This window comes from Microtus oregoni, unplaced genomic scaffold (assembly GCF_018167655.1).
Source record: "Microtus oregoni isolate MIOR12 unplaced genomic scaffold, Mior012 000020F_ref0000438, whole genome shotgun sequence".
Classification (NCBI taxonomy): Eukaryota; Metazoa; Chordata; class Mammalia; order Rodentia; family Cricetidae; genus Microtus; species Microtus oregoni.
The window spans coordinates 23945217-23966083 of NW_024543079.1; the positions used below are offsets into that span (position 1 = coordinate 23945217).

At 45.1% G+C, this 20867-nt stretch overlaps 1 protein-coding gene across 2 annotated transcripts in view; it reads right to left on the reverse strand.

The window, feature by feature from the left end:
* The window catches only part of Kat14 (lysine acetyltransferase 14), a 32857-nt gene that overhangs the window by 3789 nt on the left and 8201 nt on the right, over positions 1–20867 (reverse strand). Inside the window, exons 4-10 of one of the 2 annotated variants that reach the window (XM_041670420.1) lie at positions 16836–17017; positions 12904–13320; positions 12251–12816; positions 6354–6490; positions 4107–4282; positions 3819–3865; positions 2534–2671 (exon numbers count right to left, since the gene is read on the reverse strand). In XM_041670420.1, coding sequence (XP_041526354.1) covers positions 3861–3865; positions 4107–4282; positions 6354–6490; positions 12251–12816; positions 12904–13320; positions 16836–17017 — 1483 coding nt within the window. In that variant the 3' untranslated portion in view covers positions 2534–2671; positions 3819–3860. Of the gene's footprint in view, positions 1–2480; positions 2672–3818; positions 3866–4106; positions 4283–6353; positions 6491–12250; positions 12817–12903; positions 13321–16835; positions 17018–20867 lie in introns of those variants that run through there. The other variant, XM_041670419.1, reaches the window with a different exon arrangement.

A 20867-nucleotide genomic window follows, 5' to 3' on the forward strand; every position in this document is an offset into this window, starting at 1 on the left:
CTATTTTCCATATAGATGGCAGTTATATTATCCCACAACCTATAATAAATCCTTTCTTAGAAATGCTAGAAAACAGCTGCATGGTGGTGGCGCACGCCTTTAGTCCCAGCACTTGGGAGGCAGAGGCAGAAGACCTCTGTGAGTTCGAGACCAGCCTGCTCTACAAGAGCTAGTTCCAGGCTCCAAAGCTTCAGAGAAACCCAGTCTCGGGGGGGTAGGGGGCTAGAAAACATACTAACTTATATAAAAATCTTCTAAATACTAAAATTTTAATTATAAAGCCTGAAGTTTTCTCCACCTATATCCTTAGGTCTCTTTAAATCTGACATAATTAATTTCCCAAAACTGAGGCTTTTGAATTTAGGAAAAAGGAACAGAGATGGTTCTATGGACATAAAGGCATAGATTCTTTAATTAGCCCTCACAGAATGATGTACTCCAGCCCACACAGGTATGAACTATTTAATGATGAGTTCAAGGCAAGAGACAGTTTCCTTCTTTTTCTATTTATTTTTTCCCTGTGTCAGAACACAATTATTACCCCAAGGACAACAGCATGGTGTGAGCACACAGGGCAATTCTATGGGGTGATGGCGGTGGTTTTAGACAGTCCACATAGATACCTAACCATGGCCATCACCAGGTACTACAGACTGGGTCCTATTTGGGCCCTGGGCTTACAGTCTGACTGGGATACAAAGTGCCCACTCATACAGATGAGCTGAGCAAACAGTCAACAAGGACTCGCCTCCATGCCAAGCCTCACACTAAGCACCAAGGATGCCTTCTGAGTTATCATCCCGCCCTCCTCCAGGCCCTGCTAGTAACAAAAGGCCAGAGAACTGCCCAGGCACTCTGAGAGAGAGATGAACGCAGTGAGATGCATCCTGGAGGGGCACAAGGCACAAGGAGAGAAAGGATGCAGAATCAACACAAGACAGCATGTGTGGACACTAGGCAAGGGCTTACAGTCTCTGCCTTAAGTGATTTCTAGAAAGATGCTTTAAGATGCCTACCCACATCTAGGAATTATTAAGTGAATTTCACTAACACTTGATTAAGCATTAGAAAAACACTTTATCATTTCCATCCTCTCTTGAGGCAAGGACACAAGTTCCAGGCCAGCCTATGCTATAGAGGGAAAACTTATCTCAAAATAAAACAAAGACTTTTGCCCAAATCAATATTGCATAATCTTTGTTGTTATTTTCAAGACAGGGTTTCTCTGTATAGACCAGGTTAGCCTCTAGAAATCTATCTACTTTTGCCTCCCAAGTACTGACATTAAAGGTGTGTGCCACCACCATCCACCTTGCATAATCTTCTATACCAAATAGTTTCTAAACAGAATTTACCAGAAAAATTCTTGAGGAAAAAAAAAATTTTATTGCTTGGAGGTTTTGTACCTCAGGAACCTTAAAGTTCAAAGAAACACGTAAGTTGCCTACATTTACTAGTTCATACAATAAAAATGTTTATTGTTTTATGAGAAAAAAATCATTGCTGGGCCAGAAGTGGTAGCACATGCCTTAAGGCCCAATACGTGAGAGGCAAAGAGGTAGATCTCTGGGAGTTCAAGGCTAGCCAATGCTACACAGTGAGATCCTGACTCAGAATAAACAGACAAAAAAATCCTTGCTCAGTGTAGTGACTCAGGTCTGTAATTTGAGCCCTCTGAAGACTGTCCAAGACTAGCCTGGGTGACTGTGGTGGTTTGAATATGAATAGCTCCCATAGGCTGAGATTTGAATGCTTAGTCTCCAAGGAAAAGCACTATTTGAAAGGATCAGAAGGTGTGGCCTTGTTGGTGGAAGTGTGTCACTGAGGGGTGGGCTTTGAGGTTTCGAAAGCCCAAGCCAAGCCCAGTGGCTCTCTATTCCTGTGGGATACATCAGATCCAGCAGTCAACTCTCAGCTACCTGTCTGTCTGCATGTCATCATGCTCCAGCTGTGAGGATAATGGACTTCTCAAACTGTAGGAACGCCCCAATTAAATGCTTTCTTTTTATGGATTGCTATAGTAATGGTGTCTCTTCACAGCAACAGAACACTGACTAAGACACTGACATAGTAAATACCATGCCAACCAGGGTTTAATATCAATATCTTCCCTAAAAAGCAAAACAAAATAATCTTTTTACTTGTGGGAAAAAAAAAAATCACTGCATTCATTCAGAGTGCACTGCTTATTGATTCAACTGTGATGGACGCTTATAAACAGACTTATTCCAACACAGGCACTGCGTGTGCTTTTACAGTCTCACATATGGTATTCTGCTGTCTTATTTATGATACATGTTCACCTAGGGGCTTCTCTGAAGCCAAGAATAGAACATTATTTTAGGGGCTGGCTGGAGGTTTAATCCTGAGAGGTAACAATGGCTTCCTTTTGCTTAGGCTATGCTGAACAAGTCAGCTCAGCCTCATGGCTCCTCTAAGTTTTTCTAGGAAGCCCTGAGAGGTAAATCATGAGAACTTGCCTGAATCAGATGATAGATCATGAACGTGGCAATCCCGGCTCTTCTCCATTCAGGATGGACAAGCAGAAATGAAATGTAAGCTTCATTGTACTTCACGTCTGGAACCATGAAGCCAAAGGCAACAATGACTTTTTTATAAAGGACTACAACACTGAAGTCTGGATATTGCAGACACTCCGACAGGTCAATGCCTAAAGAAAAGAACCAGCCAGACATTCAGACCATGTGCTTTTTGGAACTAATGAACAAGCTGTTCAGCCTGTACTTATTGTTACACCTGCATGCTAAAAAAAATTCCCCAAATTGGAGGCAAAGCCATTACCATAGATACCACACATTCAGATCAGAAAAATGCATTTTAGAAAATATCAAAATTAACATAGTCTTTCCTAAGTACATATGCTAAAAGCAGAGAGACAGGACAGGCTGGGTAGCAGAGAGATTCCAGGTTCAGAATGGCCACACCTGGCTTTGACTCTGCCTCGTCTACCATGTGTTTGATTTGGCACATTTTAAAGTTGCCTCATTTCTTGCAATCTGTTAAACTGAGGTACATACTGAGCCCTGACACGGCAGGGGTAAAGGTTCTTGACAATGCCAACATCGTGTTCTCTCTTTCTTCTATTGTTGTTCCTGTTGTGTGTATGAGTATGTATGAATACAAGCGCATATGTGTCACGGCATGTGTGTGGAGGTCAGAGGACAACTGTGGCAAATCTGTTCTCTCCTTCCTCTGTAGGATCTGAGGAAGAATTCAGGATGCAGGTTTAGGTGGCAAGCACTTTCACCTGCTGTGCCATCTCATGAGCCTGCTAACATCATTTTCTTTACCTCACTCACATACCACCGACAATCTTCCTATTACAGCTTTCACAATAAACTGTAAATGCTAAAGGTGGCGAGAATAATGTGTGACAAATACCTAACATCAGGGCAGAAGGAGCTGACACTCCCAGAATGTGACTTTCAGCCCAGTGACACCCCAGAAGAGATGGACCACACTGTCAGACCATCAGCAGGGCAGGGCTCTGCCCTGATGAAATCCGTACATCTGTAAGACAGATGTGTCCTGTAGGTTGCAGACCCATAGAGAGTACGGCTATAATTAGCAATGAAATTGCTGATTGGCGGCCTAGGTCTTGGCTGATGAAATGACAAATCATCCTGGTTTACCCCGAGTCCTGAAGTCATAGGGCATTTGGCTTCTTAAGAACACCCTTGAATGTCCTACCATTCTCTAAGAAATAGCTAAACAACAAAACACAAAGAACTATTAGATAAAAAACAAAAGTGTTCACATGCCCAGCTATGAGTCTGTGTATCTTGGAGAGACATTACCTGGTATCTAAACATAGGCAGAAGCAAAACAGGATGAATCTTTTATTCTGGAAGCAGAGACAAACAGGGAAGAAAAACAAACAAAAACACTGTTGATTACTTTAATTGCTTGCTTCTTGGTTTTAGGAAAGCGAGAGGCATTTATGCTTTAATATTTCTGTTAGTAAAGACAACTAAATGGAATCAAGAGTAAAGAGCTTGGGGTCACATGGTAGACACTATTTAAAAACAGACCCAGGTGATAGATACAGAACAATCAATCTGCCTAGCGTGGAAGTAGGAACATACCAGGCCAGAAAAACTCCTGACACATGGAGTTGATGGTTGGAATGTGATTTGGTCGGACGTAGCAGTAATCGAGAGGTGCGTCAGGCTCAGGTGTCCAGTGAGGGTCACTCCTGTGCAGGTGGGAACGAATCTGGGACAGGAGCTGGAGTTTGGGTGGCTTTGTCTCATAATCACGTCTTCAGCACCACAGAAAATAAACAAACTCAAGTCAAGAAAAACACTCATTACTTCTAGCTATCTGACTCATAGCTACTTTGAACTGCTTATAATATCACACAGTTTTATATGCTAGCTAGTGTGCAGCCTTAATGTTTTCTAAATTCACTCAGAACTCAGATCAAGCCAGTCTCCTTTGGTATCCACTGGGGACTGCATGAGGTGAAGTGAGGAACAGAAGCGCCTGACACAGGGAGGGTCCTCTAGCATGAGCAGGGGCCAGAGGAGGGAGGGGCTGCACAACCCCACTGGCAGCTGGAGATCACGAGAGAAAGGTTGCAGTGGGCCTACAAATGGCCTTTCCATGGGTTTGCCCAGAACCGAGGGGTAGGCGAGGGGTCAGATCAGGGTGACGGTAGAGCTGCAGAGCAAACATGCTGCCTGTAAGTCAGCTGGCCTAGGCTGAAACAGTTAACTCTAGATTTACAATAGACTGTCTCAAAAAAAAAGTGCGGTCCAGGTGTGGTAGTGTGTCTTAAATCATAGCATTCAAGGGGCAGAGGAAGGCAGATCTCTGTGAATTCAAGGGTAGCCTGGTCTACACAATGAGTTCCAGGTCAGACAAGGACACACAGTAAACCCTGTTTCGGAATTAACTGATTAATTAAATTTATTAAAAATGGTTCAGAGTAATAATGAAAGATACCCAAAGTCAACCACAGTTCTCCACAGATGAATGCACCTGCAAGCATACATGCATACGCACACGCGCATACACACACGTGCATACGCACACGCACATACACACACGCGCACACACACGCACGCAGACACGCGCATACACACACGCACACACACGTGCATACACACACGCACACACACGTGCATACACACACGTGCATACACACACGAGCATACACACATGCACACACACGCATACACACACATGCATACACACATGCACACACACGCATACACACGTGTGTACACACATGCATACACGCACGTGCATACACACACGCACACACACGCATACACACACATGCATACACGCACGTACATACACACACGCACACACATGCGCATACACACACGCGCATACACACACGTGCACACACACACACGTGCATACACATGTGCATACACACGCACACACACGTGCACACACACATGCATACACACGCACACACACGTGCATACACACACGCACACACACGTGCATACACACACGTGCATACACACACGCACACACACGTGCATACACACACATGTATACACACGTGCATACACACACACGCACACACGTGCATACACACGCACACACACGTGCATACACACACGTGCATACACACACGTGCATACACACACGTGCATACACACACACACGTGCATACACACACATGCGTACACACGCACACACACACGCGCATACACACACGCACACACAAAAAGCTGGAAAACAGAAACTGTCCCAGTGTTCAGTTAAGATACTGGCTCAACTGAGACTGCTTTCCTTTCCTTTCAGTTCACAGACTATCAAATATAAATAATTTTGATACTGTGAACAAAAGCCAGTTGTAGTTGATACATGCTTTTAATCCCAGCATTAGGGAGACAGAGGCAAGCAGATCTCTGTGAGTTCATGGCCAGTCAGGTCTACTAAGCGAGTCCCAGGACAGCTGAGGCTCTGTAGAGAGACCCAGTCTCAAAAAACAAACAAACAAACAAACACACACACACACAAAAACCCAACTGGGCAGTAGTGGCACACGCCTTTAATCCCAGCACTCGGGAGGCAGAGGCAGGAGAATCTCTGTAAGTTTGAGGCCAGCCTGGCCTACAGAGCAAGTTCTAGGACTGACTTCATAACTACTGAGAAACCCTGTCTCGAAAAAAAAAAAAAAAGATGATGATAATAATGACCAAGAAACCAAAGTTAACTCAGTCTTCTTGCTTTCTATACTTCTTTCAAAGGACCACCCTGTCTGTCCTTGCCTGAACCTGCTCCATGTCAGGACATATTTACCCCTATAGACTGGGTATAGAAGCCAACAAGATCACCCCTCCTGACAGCCCTGACATCAGGGATACCTGATATAAGGCTTCAGGATCCGAGAAGTATACGGGCTGACAATACTTTGGTCCACAGCCATATCTTCTGATCCCACCAAACGATATAAAAATCTGGTGGTCTGGTGCCGGAATCCTTTCCTGGTTGGTAAGGCAGTCTGTGGGAAAGAAACAGTTTATATAAAAAGAAAAGCACTCAAAAATGGCAACCTTCCACGTCTAATGAGCCTTCTGCATGTCAGGAGGAGGTCTTGTTTGCACTACCTATTTGGAAAGCTCAAGTTTTGACATAAACTTAACAGGTCTTTGCCTAAAACTAAACACAAAAAAACTAACATGGGTGGGCTATTTACTATTTATTATACAACCACAGTTTCATCTTAAAAGCTGCCAGAGCCAATGAGCTTTTATCTTTTTTACTATGCCCCCTTTTCACTAAGTAAATATGGCAGACATAGGAGTTATATTGCTCACCAGCCCCAAAACCTGTCACCACAGTAAGGAAGCCCCACAGAGACTAGGCAAAGGCCTGGCCTTAGTTTGCTAGGCAGGTATGGGGCAGAACTGGTTGCTTTCACATGCTTGCTCCGCACTGACCACACTGATGCGAAGCGGTTCTTCTGTGTGGCTGCTAACCTGGGGCCCTGGGTCATGTAGCAACACAACACTGCAATTAAGGTTGTAATACAAAGAGCTCCACCAAGATGAAAAGCCCTTCACAAAGGGGTGCCAAGATGAAGCTAGGAAATCGAGTTGTCTTTTAGAACCAGTCTGCTCTTAGCCCAGAAAATAACTTGTTGAAAGAGCAAGGTTTCTTCCTTTGTAATTTGCCTTCAGACTTTTCCAGCCTGGACACCAAACTCCTCAAAAGCCAGCTTTGAAATTCTTCCAAGGCTTCAAGTGAATTTCAAAGTAATCTTCAGAGCTGTGGTGTGCAGTTTCCAAAGGACACAAGCAGCTCCTCCCACCCTTGCAGGTATAATAAGGGCTCCTCCTATCAGAAGGCAGAGTCTACCCCGAACCCAGCCAGCTGTAAAGAACTTTGACCTATCAAAGTGGCAGAAGTAGCACAAGGAACTTCAAGCCCAAATCTTAAAGACAACTGGCAATTTCTTCCACCTTGATGCATGGCTGTCAGGTGGCTCCAACAAGGACCTGGAGCCGGAACCTGGAAGAGCAGTGTCCCAGTCAGTCCAGCCCCAACCAGCTCCCCTGGGAATGCAACCACAGACATGACCCCAGAGACCCAGTCTTCAGCTCACAAGGTAACAAAACCATTCAGCTGGGTCCAGTCAGGCCAGAATCCAAGAAATAATAGCAGTTCTTATAGCAAGCCATTAAGTTTGGGGTGGTTTTCAATGCAGTGTCGGGTAATCTGTTGATCCATCAGTCCACAAACTAATCTTTCGCTCTTAACAGTCTCAGGGTGAGAGAGCCCTGTGGATATTACAGATTCCCCTCCGCAGTCTACTCTTCTCCAAACCACTCCCACCAACCCTAGACCACCACTGCCTTTTATGGGCCCCTCTCACCCACACCATACAGCCTCCACATACAGGCCAGATGCCTTTTTGTTGTTGTTGTTTGTTTGTTTGTTTTGAGACAGGATTTTTCTGTGTAGCTTTGGTGCCTGTCCTGGAACTAGCTCTTGTAGACCGGGCAGGCCTCGAACTCACAGAGATCCGCCTGCCTCTGCCTCCCTGAGTGTTGTTAATAAAGGTGTGAGCCACCACCACTTGACCAGATACTTCTTTTAAAAATAAACTGGGCATGGTAACTCACGCCTTTAATCCTAACACTTGGGAAACAGAGACAGGCAGATCTCTATGAATCCAAGACCACCGGTTGTGGTGGCGCACGCCGGTAGGATTTGCTGAAGGAGGCAGAGGCAGGAGGATCACGAGTTCGAGGCCAGCCTGGGCTACACATTTTTTTTTCTTTCTTTGCTCCCCTCCATTGCACAGCTCGCCCGCCCGACCCACATCCCACGCTTCTCAACAAATTTCACACACACTCACCACTTCAAACACACCTCACCCGAAACAACGACAACAACAACAACGCCTGCACACACACTTACACAATACATAAAAAAAAAAAATGCCAAGACCAGCCTAATCTACTAAGTGAGAACCAGGTCAGTCAGGGCTACACAGTGAAACCCTATTTAAAAATCAAACATCAACTCCCCCACTCCCCCGCACCCTGTTCACAATTCCTGTCTGGATTCCCACTGTCAAGGTCCTTGCCTGTGCCTTTTCAAGGCCTCATCTTCCAGAACCATACTCCTGTGTCACGATGGTCCCATGACATCTACCAGTCTTTCTCGGGCCTCAGGGCCTGTATCTGGCTTTCCATTCCAGTTCTCTTCCTCCTAGCATTTCCTTGTTAGTTAGCAATTCTTGCATGGTTACCTCCCCTGAGAGGCTAGTCTTAATTCCCAGGAACACAGTGGTCCTCTGCGTGCATACACACACACACACACACACACACACACACACACACACACACACCCTGCTGCCCCAGAATAAGCAGAACAAGCTCCAGAAGCACACTCAGTACAGGAACACTGAGATTCCTGGGAAGACATTTAACTGTTGTGGTTGTTATGTTACATGCTCTAAGGGCAAGCGTGCAGATGGTAGTTTAAACAGAGCTGGAGATCCCAAGAAAGAACTAAATTAATGCTGAGGGGCCAAAAGCAGCAACAGAAATTGAGACTGCCTTTGGCAGCAGACTAATCAATAACCTGCACATTGCTCAGAAGAGGCTCTCTAAGCTTGAGCATCTGCCAATAAAACTTCCCTAACCCGAAAAGCAGAGGGAGAAAAAAAGATTAAAATGAATGGCCAGGGATTGTGGGAAACTACACATGGTATGACAAGGAGAACACGGAAGGAAAAGGGAAGAGAAAGCACGTGAAGCAGTTGCATCTCTAACGTCAGACACCAAACCACAGACCGAGGAAGCTCCGATAATACCGGACACCTCTGCCGTGGAATGCCATTCTCCAGGCATGCCATGGTCAGTGGCCTCGAGACCTCTCAGCAGCTGTGATTACCTGAAGGAGACCTGAACAAGACTGGGCTCATTAACTGTCCTTGGAGAGTGGGGAAGGGACAGGAGGCGATGCCCCTCCCTTAAGGATTTACAGATAGTAAATGGTTAATACAAGGTGCTCATGAGGTCACTCCTCTCCCCAGATCTATAAACAGTTAATGAAGAGCTTCCCCCCTCCAAAGGTGTAGCTGCTCCTCGTTGCCCATGCTCCTATAAGAAATCCGTCACATTTCTGCAAGCAGCTACTGTTTAGTGTTAACTGTCAACTAGACTCAATATAGGGTCACAGTGGGTCTCAACCTTCGCAATGCTGTGACCCTTTAGTACAGTTCCTCATGTTGTGGTGATCCCCACACATAAAATTATTTTAGTTGCTACTTCATAACTAATATTGCTACTGTTATGAATTAGAATGTAAATATCTGTTTTCCAATGGTCTTAGGTGAGCCCCATAAAAGGGTCGTTAGAGGGGTGCAAACCACAAGTTGAGACCTGCCAATCTAGGCTGATTGAGAGGCACCTGGGAGATTGGTCTCTAGGAATACCTGCTGAGGGTTGAAGTGGGAAGACCTGCCCACAGGGTGGTGGGGCTGTCACCTGGCTGGGATGACAGAAAAAGGGAGCTGAGCAGCAGGAATGCATTGCTCTCTGTTCGGGATAACAGGCTGCATCTGACCAGCTCTCCCTGCTCTAACCTCCTTACTAGATGGAATCTGTACTTGGAACCATGAATCAAAAGAAACCATTTTCTCACAGCAATAGGTAAAGAAACTAAGACAGTGACCCTAATTAAACTGTTTTCACCACCCAGACTTGGGTGGACTGTTGTTTTGGTCTCTTTGGCCTACTAGGACAGAGATGTTTCCCCCCAGGAGAGTTTACACAACTGCTGACCCGGATGAGAACTGTCAGGTGAGACAAGGGCAGCAAAGCACTGGGAATGCACTGATGCCGAAACAGGAAACTCAGAGTTTCTAGAACAGGGGGCATTGCTAAAAGAAGGCCACAAAGAAAAAAAATCAGATTGAAAATGGGGTCCTCACAGCAAGGCATGGTGGCTCAGACCTTCAAGTCCAACACCTGGATGGCAGGGGCAGGCAGATCTCTGAGTTCCAGGTCAGCTAGTGCTACACAATGAGGCTCTCTCCAAACAAAAGAAAACAGGGCTTCCTGGAGCAACAGTACATACTTCAAAATGGTAAAGGAGAAAACGAAACTACACCTTTGTAAGTTACTCTTTATGTCACTCCTGCATTTAAAGATATTCTAAGCATACAGGTTTCCAAGATACATCTCAAAAGACCACACTTAGGGATGGTGGATGGTGTAAAGAACTGTTAAGAGTTGAGCAAGAGGGCTGGAGAGATGGCTTAGCGGTTAAGAGCATTGCCTGCTCTTCCAAAGGTCCTGAGTTCAATTCCCAGCAACCACATGGTGGCTCATAACCATCTGTAATGACATCTGGTGCCCTCTTCTGGCCTTCAGGCATACATGCAGAAAGAATATTGTATACATAATAAATCAATAAATATTAAAAGAGTTGGGCAAGAAATTAATACAAGGAGGATATAAGAAAAATCAGTCTACTATCGTGTAATAAGTAACACAAGAGGAAAGCGAGGAGACCAAGGAAAGACACTTTGAGGGAGGAGCAATCAGTAACATACCATTTAACAAGACAGAAAAACTTCTTTTTTGTTTTTTTGAGACAGTCTTTCTCTATGTAGTTTTGGCCGTCCCTTTGTAGAGCGGGCTAGCTTTGAACTCACAGAGATCTATCTGCCTATGCTTCTGAGTGCTAGGATTAAAGGCATATGCCACCAAAAAAAACACGTTAACTCAGGACCTATCAGAGCACAGGGTGCTCTGCACCCTCAGGCCTAGCCTAGCCCTTGCCCATCTCAGTAAATAAACTCCCTGGGGCACAGCTGGAGCCATGTACTACTGCAGATCCTTCTGTCACCGGTTCTCAGTTACAAGCCAGACCTTGGGGGCTGCCGAGCCTACAGTATTTACTATCAGGCCCTTACACAGAAGGGGGTGTGCCAGTTCAAAATAGGGAATTCCTAAAAGACAGAACAGAGGAAACGGGACAGGAAACGGGGAGAACTCCAGAAGGAGATGGAAATCAGATGGAAAGCGCATCCCACACCAAGCTCCAAGTAGAACCAGAGGAAGAGGCCTGGTGCCTAGCATGCCACTGAGAATCAGACATGCAACACAGATTTCCAAGACAGTTCAGAGAGAACAACAGAAAAATGTTAAAGACTCAACAAGCAATTCACAGAGAAACAAATAGGAAACACAAAATGTTCAACCTCACTTATAATCAAAGAGATATAAATATGAGATGAAATTATAGTCATAGCCATCGATTGGTAAAAGTTAAGGCAGATGAGGGTCAAATGCCAGCAAAACTAGATCACAGCTGCTGGTGGGGAGCCCAGCAGTCCTAGTGAAATTAGATGCTGTCTGAGTACTTGTGGAACTCACCACGAGTAACACTGACTCCAGAGTTCTTCACGTTGAGCCCTAAGTACGAAGACAGTTACATACCCACAGCTCCAGCTTGTTAGGGTCTAGGATACTACATGTCCTCAACAAACCTGTCAGTCAAAATCATGAAACAGACCACACATAGCTACCCTCAAGGGAGAGATAAGAAACATCTAGACTATTTCTTGGATGTTGGGCGAGAAAGAAACTCAGATAAATGATGAGCTATTTTTGAACAGGAGGCCCACCAAGTTTTGCATTGCTTTCTTCTCCCCAAATTACTCATGATATCAAATACCACACAGCAACAATATTCACTGCCTGGTGCTGCCTGTCCCACTCCCTCTTCCACCCCACATCACCTGGTATCGGTCAAGGATTCTGAAGTCCTGGCAGGTGGTACGGTATGTAGCTTGTCCAGCTGGAAGCCGGGATGCTCCTCCGTCTTTGGTTCCATAAATCCCATCGACTAACAGAAGCGCAGCATTCACAACCTCGTCCAAGTCAAACAGTGGTAAACCCCGATCCCTCTTTGCCTGCCTGATGATCAGTTTCCGTTTCAGCCTCCGGGCTTCTGGGGTCATAGCCACAGCACTGGGGCATGCCTCCAGCCTCTTAAGCAGCAGCTTCTCCTCATAGATGCTCACAGGTGTATACCTGGGCCCCTTGGGCTTCACGTCCTTCTCCAGGGGTGGCTTCCTCTTTTCTCGAGCTCTAGTGTGCAAAGAAGCGTTTGAATCTGTGTCTTCACTATCTCCATCCATCCTGTCTGGCTTCTCCTCGTCGCTGTCCACCTCCTGTTTTATCTGTTCGGGAGCTCTGACCTTCTTTCTGCTCCCAACCAGCCCGGAAGCTGCTGACCCAGCTGGGGGTGGGATGTACTCCATCCCTGGGTCTATAACTCCGTCTCCTTCCAGCTCATCATCATCTGTGCAAAGCAGAATGGACTCTTGTTAAGACACAGGAAGTCAGAGCACAGGTTCACCCCCAAGCTAGAAAACACAGCAAGTCTTACCATGAAACAAGGCCTGGGGTGGCATCACATCTGGGATGAGATCGGCTTCAGAAAGCAGGCTAGGCGTGGCTGAATGCGAGGCCGGTGTGCCAGGGGCAGAGAAATCCAGAGAGGGGGAAGGAGATGGGCTTGTGAGAGGGGTGCGGTCTGAGGAGCTCAGAGATGAAAAGTCAATCACTTCCCCTTTCTCCAGAACCATGTCTGGCCTCCGGGCTCGGCTTATGAACTTGACAGGGGTAGAGGAGGTGCTCCTGTCAAGGAGGCCAGCTGCTTCCTTCTGTGCTCTTCTGATGTCTTTTGCTTCCTGTGTTCGAGACCGCTTCTCTTTCAATTCCATGGCAGATTCCACAGGATTCCGGCTTGCCCGTTTCCTGAGTCCCTCGACAGTGATGATGGGATCCAGCGCTGGTTTTGAGGCTGCCAGAAAAGAATACCTAATTTCTATGTTAACTGCTCTTTTTAAAATATGTTTCAGTTCTATGTACATGTATGTGCTTCTGGGCATTTACGTGTAGGCGAGAGAAGGCACCAGATTCCTTGGAGCTGGATCCAGGTGGTTGTGAACCACCCTGACGTGGGTACTGGGAACTGACCTCGGGCCTTCTACAAAAGCCTCGAGGGCTCCTAATGGCAAAACCATCCCCTTAGCTATTCATTTTCTTCTTAATGTTAACTATTTCTTTCATAATTTACTATTGGCACCATCTTCAATATACAGAAATGTTCAATGACTACCCCAACGAAAAAAACCTTACCTCACTTTCAAAAAAGTTTTGCCTGGGTGTGATGGTGCATACCCATAATCCCAGTGGTGAAGGGACGAGAGTCTTAAGAACAAAGCCAGAAAGTCAGTCAGAGGTAAACCGTGAGTTAAAGTTAACACCAGCCTATCGAGGAAGAACTTTCTTTTTTGTTTTGTTTTGTTTTGTTTTTCGAGACAGGCTTTCTTTGTAGCTTTGGTGCCTGTCCTGGAACTACCTCTTAGAGACCAGGCTGGCCTCGAGCTCACAGAGATCTGCCTGCCTCTGCCTCCCAAGTGCTGGGATTAAAGGCGTGCATCACCACTGCTCAGCTCGGAAGAACTTTCTTAAACAAAAGCTACAATGCAAATTTAGGCAAATTAACACCATCAATTCTATCTTTCATATGCTATGACTGGGAAATTTCATAATGATCACCAAGAATACGGCGTGCCTTCCTGACTTTTTTGTAGAACATAAATTGTACATTGTAGAGGGTAACTTGGGATTACCACTGACATCTTTACCTAACTATACCCTCTGACCCATCAACACTTTTTAGTAACTTATCATACTATGTACATATACAAAAATTTGAAAAAGTTTAAAATAATGACAATGAAAATGGGCAGAAGTTTAGGGCAGTGGTTTATGCTTATAATTGCAATATTTAGAAGGCAGAGGCAGGAGGATCAGAAGTCAAGGCCAGCTTGGGCCACACGAGACTGCCTCAGATGTTGGGGCTATAGTTGAGTACCTAGCAGCAGACTATGCCTCAAAGAGCCCAGACATCTGCTAAAGTGACCACCAGAGCTCCATCCTGGGGCGACTCCCCCAAGTCACCCTCTCACCTCCACAGGAGGATGTGGCACACCCTCCTCCCTACATACACAAATTTATTTTAAAAATAAGAATTAAAAATAAAAGCTCAGGCAGGGTGGCACATATAATCCCAGAACTGAAGAGGTGGAGGCAGGAAGATCAGGAGTTCAAGACCAGCCTTGGCTACATAAAACCCTGTCTCAAACCAACCAACCACACAATAACAACAAAGGAGAAAACAACCAAAATGTGTGAGACAGTTGTCCTGACTAGTTTTGTCAACTTGACACAGCTAGAGTCAATGGAGAGGAGGGAGGCTCAATAAGATCAGGCTATAGAAGGGCCTATAGGACATTTTCTTAATCAGAAATTGATATGGGAAGACCTCTCCCATTGTGGGTAGTGTTACCCCTAGGTAGGGTGGTCCTGGATTCTATAAGACAGCAGGCTGAGCAAGCCATGGAGAGCAAGCCAGAAAGCAGCACCCCTCCCTGGTTTCTGCACCAGCTCCTGCCTTATTTGAGCTCTTGTCCTGACTTTCTTTGATGATGAATAATGTTGCAGTATCACAAACTGAATTAACCCTTTTCTTCCTAAGTTGTTTTTGGCCACACAGCAATAGTAACCGTAACTAAGATAACAGGGGAATGTTTTGATGTTACCATAAAGTGGGCATATAATGCAGTCAATGAAATGAAAGAAAATATGGTCGATCTACATGCACTACAACTGAAAAATGTCCAAGGCATTTTAAGGGGAAATGTAAGGGATTAATATTATAATATATTTCTGCTTTGCATTAATTTGATTTTGAATCTTGCTGTAGCTCAGACTGGCCTAGAAATCATAACTATTATGCCTCAAGCCTCTCTAGTGTTGGATTACAAGTGTAATTATACCAAGTTAGATTATTATATTATTACTATCATACCGAGTTACACTTTGTGTGTGTGTGTGTATATATATATACATATATATATGAGAGAGAGAGAGAGAGAGAGAGAGAGAGAAAGAGAGAGAGAGAGAGAATATATTCACAAGAGGTAGCAGTAGCTATTCTGGGAAGAGATTATCGGAGACTGTACATTTTTCAATGTTATTTGACAAACACCCCCACCTCTGAGGTGGAATATTAGTTGAAGATGTGTTACATTCGTTTATACTGTGGAATATTTGTTTAGTTTTTTTGTTTGCTTGGTTTGGTTTGGTTTTTCGAGACTAGTTTCTCTGTAGCTTTGGAGCCTATCCTGGAACTCACTTTGTAGACCAGGCTGGCCTTGAACTCACAGAGATCCAGCTGTCTATACCTTCAGAATATTGGAATTTATGACATACACCATTAATATACAACAATTATATTTTTTTAATTTTTAAGCTTTTTTTTGGGGGGGGGAGGTTCGAGACAGGGTTTCTCTGTAGCTTTGGTGCCTGTCCCGGAACTAGCTCTTGTAGACCAGGCTGGCCTTGAACTCCCAGAGATCCGCCTGCCTCTGCCTCCCGAGTGCTGGGATTAAAGGTGTGCGCCACTACCACCGTTTTTAGTGGGCTGTGGTGGCACATCGCTTTAATCTCAGCACTCAGGAGACAGAGGAAGGTGGATCTCTGTGAGTTTGAGGTCAGCCTGGTCTAGAAAGTGAGTTCTAGGACAACCAGTGTTGTTACAGAGAAACCCTGTTTCAAAAAAAACAAAACAAGGAAGAAAGAACTCTTATCTCTAGAGCCACAGAAGGCACATACTGAAATATTTATAGATAAAATGCTGACACTTGAGCCCTGGTTCTAGATACACCAAGGGTGGGGCGAGTACCAGAGAACTGGAGGAGGGCAGCACCGGGTGCCTGCTGCTGAAGTGAGGGAAGCCAGGTGCATCACGCGGCTCTCCACCTCCACGTGTTTAAACCTCCACAGTAAAGCTGAAAGGTAATCAGATGAAAACAATCTTCTGTTCGTGTAGTGGTTCCCACCTGTAAGCCCAGCACTTGGAAGGTAGAGGAAGGAGGACTGTCCACAGTTAGAGGCCAGCCTGTGCTACAAAGTGAGCTTCAGGGCAGCACTGGCTACAGAGACCATGTGAAAACAGGCAGACAGAAAGGAAGAGGGGGCAGAGGAGTCACCAAAGGAAATGATAAAACTAGTAACCTGGTTAGTTCCTGACTTAGAAACTTGATTAGTTATTGAAATGATAAAATGTTTTGTATAATGTTTATATACAGCAAACCCCGCCCCCCGCCCCCCCAGCCCCAAGACGGAAAGTGTCCAGTCTCACAGCTCCAGACACCGCTGGAAGGCTAGGTGAGTCTCCAGCTCCAGACACCGCTGGAAGGCTGGGTGAGTCTCCAGCTTGGGCCCTGGGCAGCTCTCACACTTTACCTTTCACTTTCAAAGTGGAGGCAGACAGCTTCTCTCCCTCGGGTCTCATTGTTGGGGGCCTATTATGAACAAGTTTCCACCATCCAGGCTCTCCAAACTCCTGAGCACCTGAACGGAAATACACAGGACTTCCCACACTGAGGCAACCTGCTACTGTGCTCCACCACGTTGACGTCTTCTTCCTAAAATACAGACAGTTTAAAATCTACCGACACTTCAATTTGATCACAGCACAGCAAGCATATTGTACTTAAACTCTCACTGGTGCCGGGCTGTCAGATGGAGAGACAGAGCACTGGAACCCAGAGAAAGGTCTGGGGTCCACCTGGCTCCAAGCCCATGCTCTCACCTTCCAGCTGCCTTGGTTTCTCCATTGGTGAAAGCAGGGTAACAGAATTATAGGGTGACTAAGAGGATCAAATGAAGTAATTCAAACATAAAACACATATCGTAGCCAGGCATGTTGGCACACGCCTTTAATCTCAGCACTCAGGAGACAGAGGCAAGAGATATCTGTGAGTTCAAGGCCAGCCTGTTCTACAAAGCAAGTTTTGGACGGGACAGTCAAGCTACAGACACCCTGTCTGGAAAAAACAATGAACACCACACACACAAAAAAAAATAGCGATTTATCTATCATCATGGCAGGATTATCAAAAAATGCAAGCCAACTTTCTTGACTATGAGCCTGGGCACTGGTAACAGTTAATCATTAGTCCTCGTGAATAGCTAGCTTCACCCGGAGAAGAACACATCTTTGTCTGATTCAGTGTGCTCTGACATACTAGAGTGGTTCTAAGGCATGCTTCAGACACAGCAGATCTAACAAAGTGAAGAAACATTGATGTGGGATGTCCTGTACAGAGCAAATATGGGTTGCTTTTATTGGTTGATGAATAAAGCTTTTTCAGCCAATGACCAGGAAAAATATAGGTAGGCAGGAAATGCAAACAGAGATGCAGAATGAAGGAAGCCGGAGTCAAGGAGCCACCATGTGGCTGCTGAAGGAGTATCACTGGAAACCACAGCCTAGGGGCAATACAGATTGTTAGAAATGGGTTAATTTAACTGAGAGCTAGTCAGTAATATGCCTGAGCCATTGGCCAAACAATTGTAATTGATATTGAGCCTCTGAGTGGTTAGTTCATAGTGGCTGCAGGAGCTCGTGAGTAGGAAAGAAACTGATTCAGGGGACCAGAGGGACAGAGAAAAACATTCAGCTACAAAACATGCCAAAGGTCAACTATTCATCCGCTGAAAATTACTTTAATGGCCACAATTTCCACTTTGCAAATATAAATCAATTACCAGAAATTCTCAAAAACTAACTCTTTCACAAGAGATGACAATCTAACAGCCACAAGACAAAAGGAACAAACATGTTCTAGAAAATGAAGGGAAACCTTCAGCCAAGAGCTACAGCTTACATGGGTCCCCTAGGCCATGTGCAAAGGCTTCTTTGGGCCCCACAGATCTCTCCTACATCCTCACTGTTTTAACCTGTCCAGTCCATGCCGCCTTACCTAAGGGAACAGAGAAAGAATTCTCCACTTTCTTTTTCTTTTCTTTTTTTTTTTTTAAGATTTATTTATTTATTATGTATACAGTGTTCAGTCTGCATGTATACCTGCAGGCCAGAAGAGGGCACCATATCTCATTACAGATGGTTTTGAGCCACCATGTGGTTGCTGGGAATTGAACTCATGAAGTCTAGAAGAGCAGTCAGTGCTCTCAACCGCTGAGCCATCTCTCCAGCCCCCTCCACTTTCTTTTTCTTTCAAGCTCCAAATTCTGCTTGTGTTTACCTGCTCTCCCTCTCTAAATGTCCTGTTTGCTGCAAGGTGTGGGTCAGATGGAGAAGCCAGCTTCCTCTTGTTCAGCATACACCCACCGATTTTCCTTTTCTTTTAATTTACTTAACTCCTGTTTACCTCTGTGTGTATGTTCTTGTGAGCTCCAGGGAGTCAACTTGGATCCACCTTGAACAACATTTTGCAAGGTCCATGCAGCACTTGACGGCTCCACAGAGCCTGGACAATGAAGTGAACAGCTAGCTGTCCCAGCTTTCTCAGACCCCCCCAAAAATGCAACACCCCCAGGTCAGCATGAAGCATGAGAACACAGCATCCTCGTCCCCACCTCACCTGTTACCCGTTTCTAACGCCTCACATTTTTATAATAAATAAAAAGAGAAAAATGTTAGTATTCAGGCATCTGTACTGGCCTGCCCTTGGGGTACTGACAGGATAGGTGCTCAGCTGCAGTCACTAAGAGCATTCCCTGTGTTCCCTTTGAAAAGGGCCTTGCCCACTTCCCATCGCTCTCTGTTTCTCTGTCTGATCTGATCCCCCTCCCCTCTCCCTGCCTTTTTGCTCTTCAGCTGTTCCTGTCTCCAGAAGCCGGTCTCCCCTTCCCCTTTCCCCTAGTAAAAAACCCCTCCACGTGAGATCTGTCACATAGCGTCTTTCTCACGGGCGCCGGTGGATCTCTGAGTTTAAGGCCAACCTGGTCTATAGAGTGAGTTCCAGGACAGCCAGAGCTACGCAGAGAAACCCTATCTTGTGAAACAAAACAAAACAAAAACAAACAAACAAAAAAAGAATATTCACACTGTTGTGCACAGATCTCTGGAACTCTTTGACCCAGCAAATCTGAAGTGCTGCACACTTTGTTCAACTCTCTCTTCTCTCTTCCAGCCCCACAAACACCCATGTTTTTTACCATGCTAGTATTTCATTTGTGTGGGACCACAGTTCTTGTCTATTTGTGAGGAGTTTATTTTCCTTAGCATGATGTCCTAAAGGTTTATTCTTGTAGCCTGTGACAGGATCCCCCACCCCTTTCTTTTGGGGGGGGAGGGTTTGTTGTTTTTGGAGATAGTGCACAGTCCAGTAGCCTAAGCACATTCGTATCCTACAACCACTACCATCACTCACCTTCATTTTATGGTACAAAACAAATTCTACCCTCATTAAACAAACAACTCTCAAAGTCTGCCCTGTTTTGCAACTGATGACAAACATCATTCTACTTCCTGAATCTATATATTTCATTACTTTAATTGCCTAGTGTAAGTGGAATCATACAGTGTGTTTATGACTGAGTTCATTCAGCATAGTGTTTTCAAGATTTACGCATGCTGTAACACATGGCAGAATCTTCTTCCTTTCTAAGACCACTCTTTCCATTATGTGGACATAAGATACTATGAATTCGGGTGTGGATAGACTGGTATTGTGTCCTCACATTAGTTACTGTGAGGACCAGAGTAGAGCTGCTCGCTATGATAATCATACATTTAGCTTTCTGAGGAGTCACCAGACTGTATGTTCATGCAATTCTACATTCCTGTCCAGGGTATGTGGGTGTGCTATTACAGGCATCATTCGCTGACAGACAGAAGGAGAAGGCTTTCACTAGCTGTCTAAACTTCCACATAGCCTGTTCAGTTTCACACTCATGATCATCCTGCCTCACGCTCCTGAATGGGGATTATGGGCATGTACCACCATGCCCATTTATTTTCAGATGGCTGCCCTGTAAGGTAAGGTGGTTGCTCACAGCAGTTTTACTTGCATCTTCCTAGTGATTAGTGACTTTGAGCATCTTTTTATGTGCTTATTCACCACTTCTGTAACTTTATTACCCACACTCGCAGTGAGGGGAGATGCAGTAACACTGGCTGCTGTCTCTGTCTGCTGTAACCGTGACCACAACGCAAATACGCAGTGTTTGTAGAAAGTTGTTTTGGGCTGCCCTGGGTCCTATAGTTTATTTGCAAGCAGTCACAGGTCAGGTGTAGACAGCTCCCTGCCTCAGGCTGGAGGTAGGTGGCATGTAACTTGCTATAATGTTAAGAACTGAAACTGACCACTGAATCCTTAGAAGATACAAGTCTTATTAAACTCCAGAGCTCAAACATAGTTCCTTAAACTAGTTCTACAAGTGAGTCTGTAAAAGGTGGGGACAATATTGGCCCAGGAGCATCTTCAGGTAGTTGAGGTTTTGTTTTGTTTTGTTAAATTTATTATT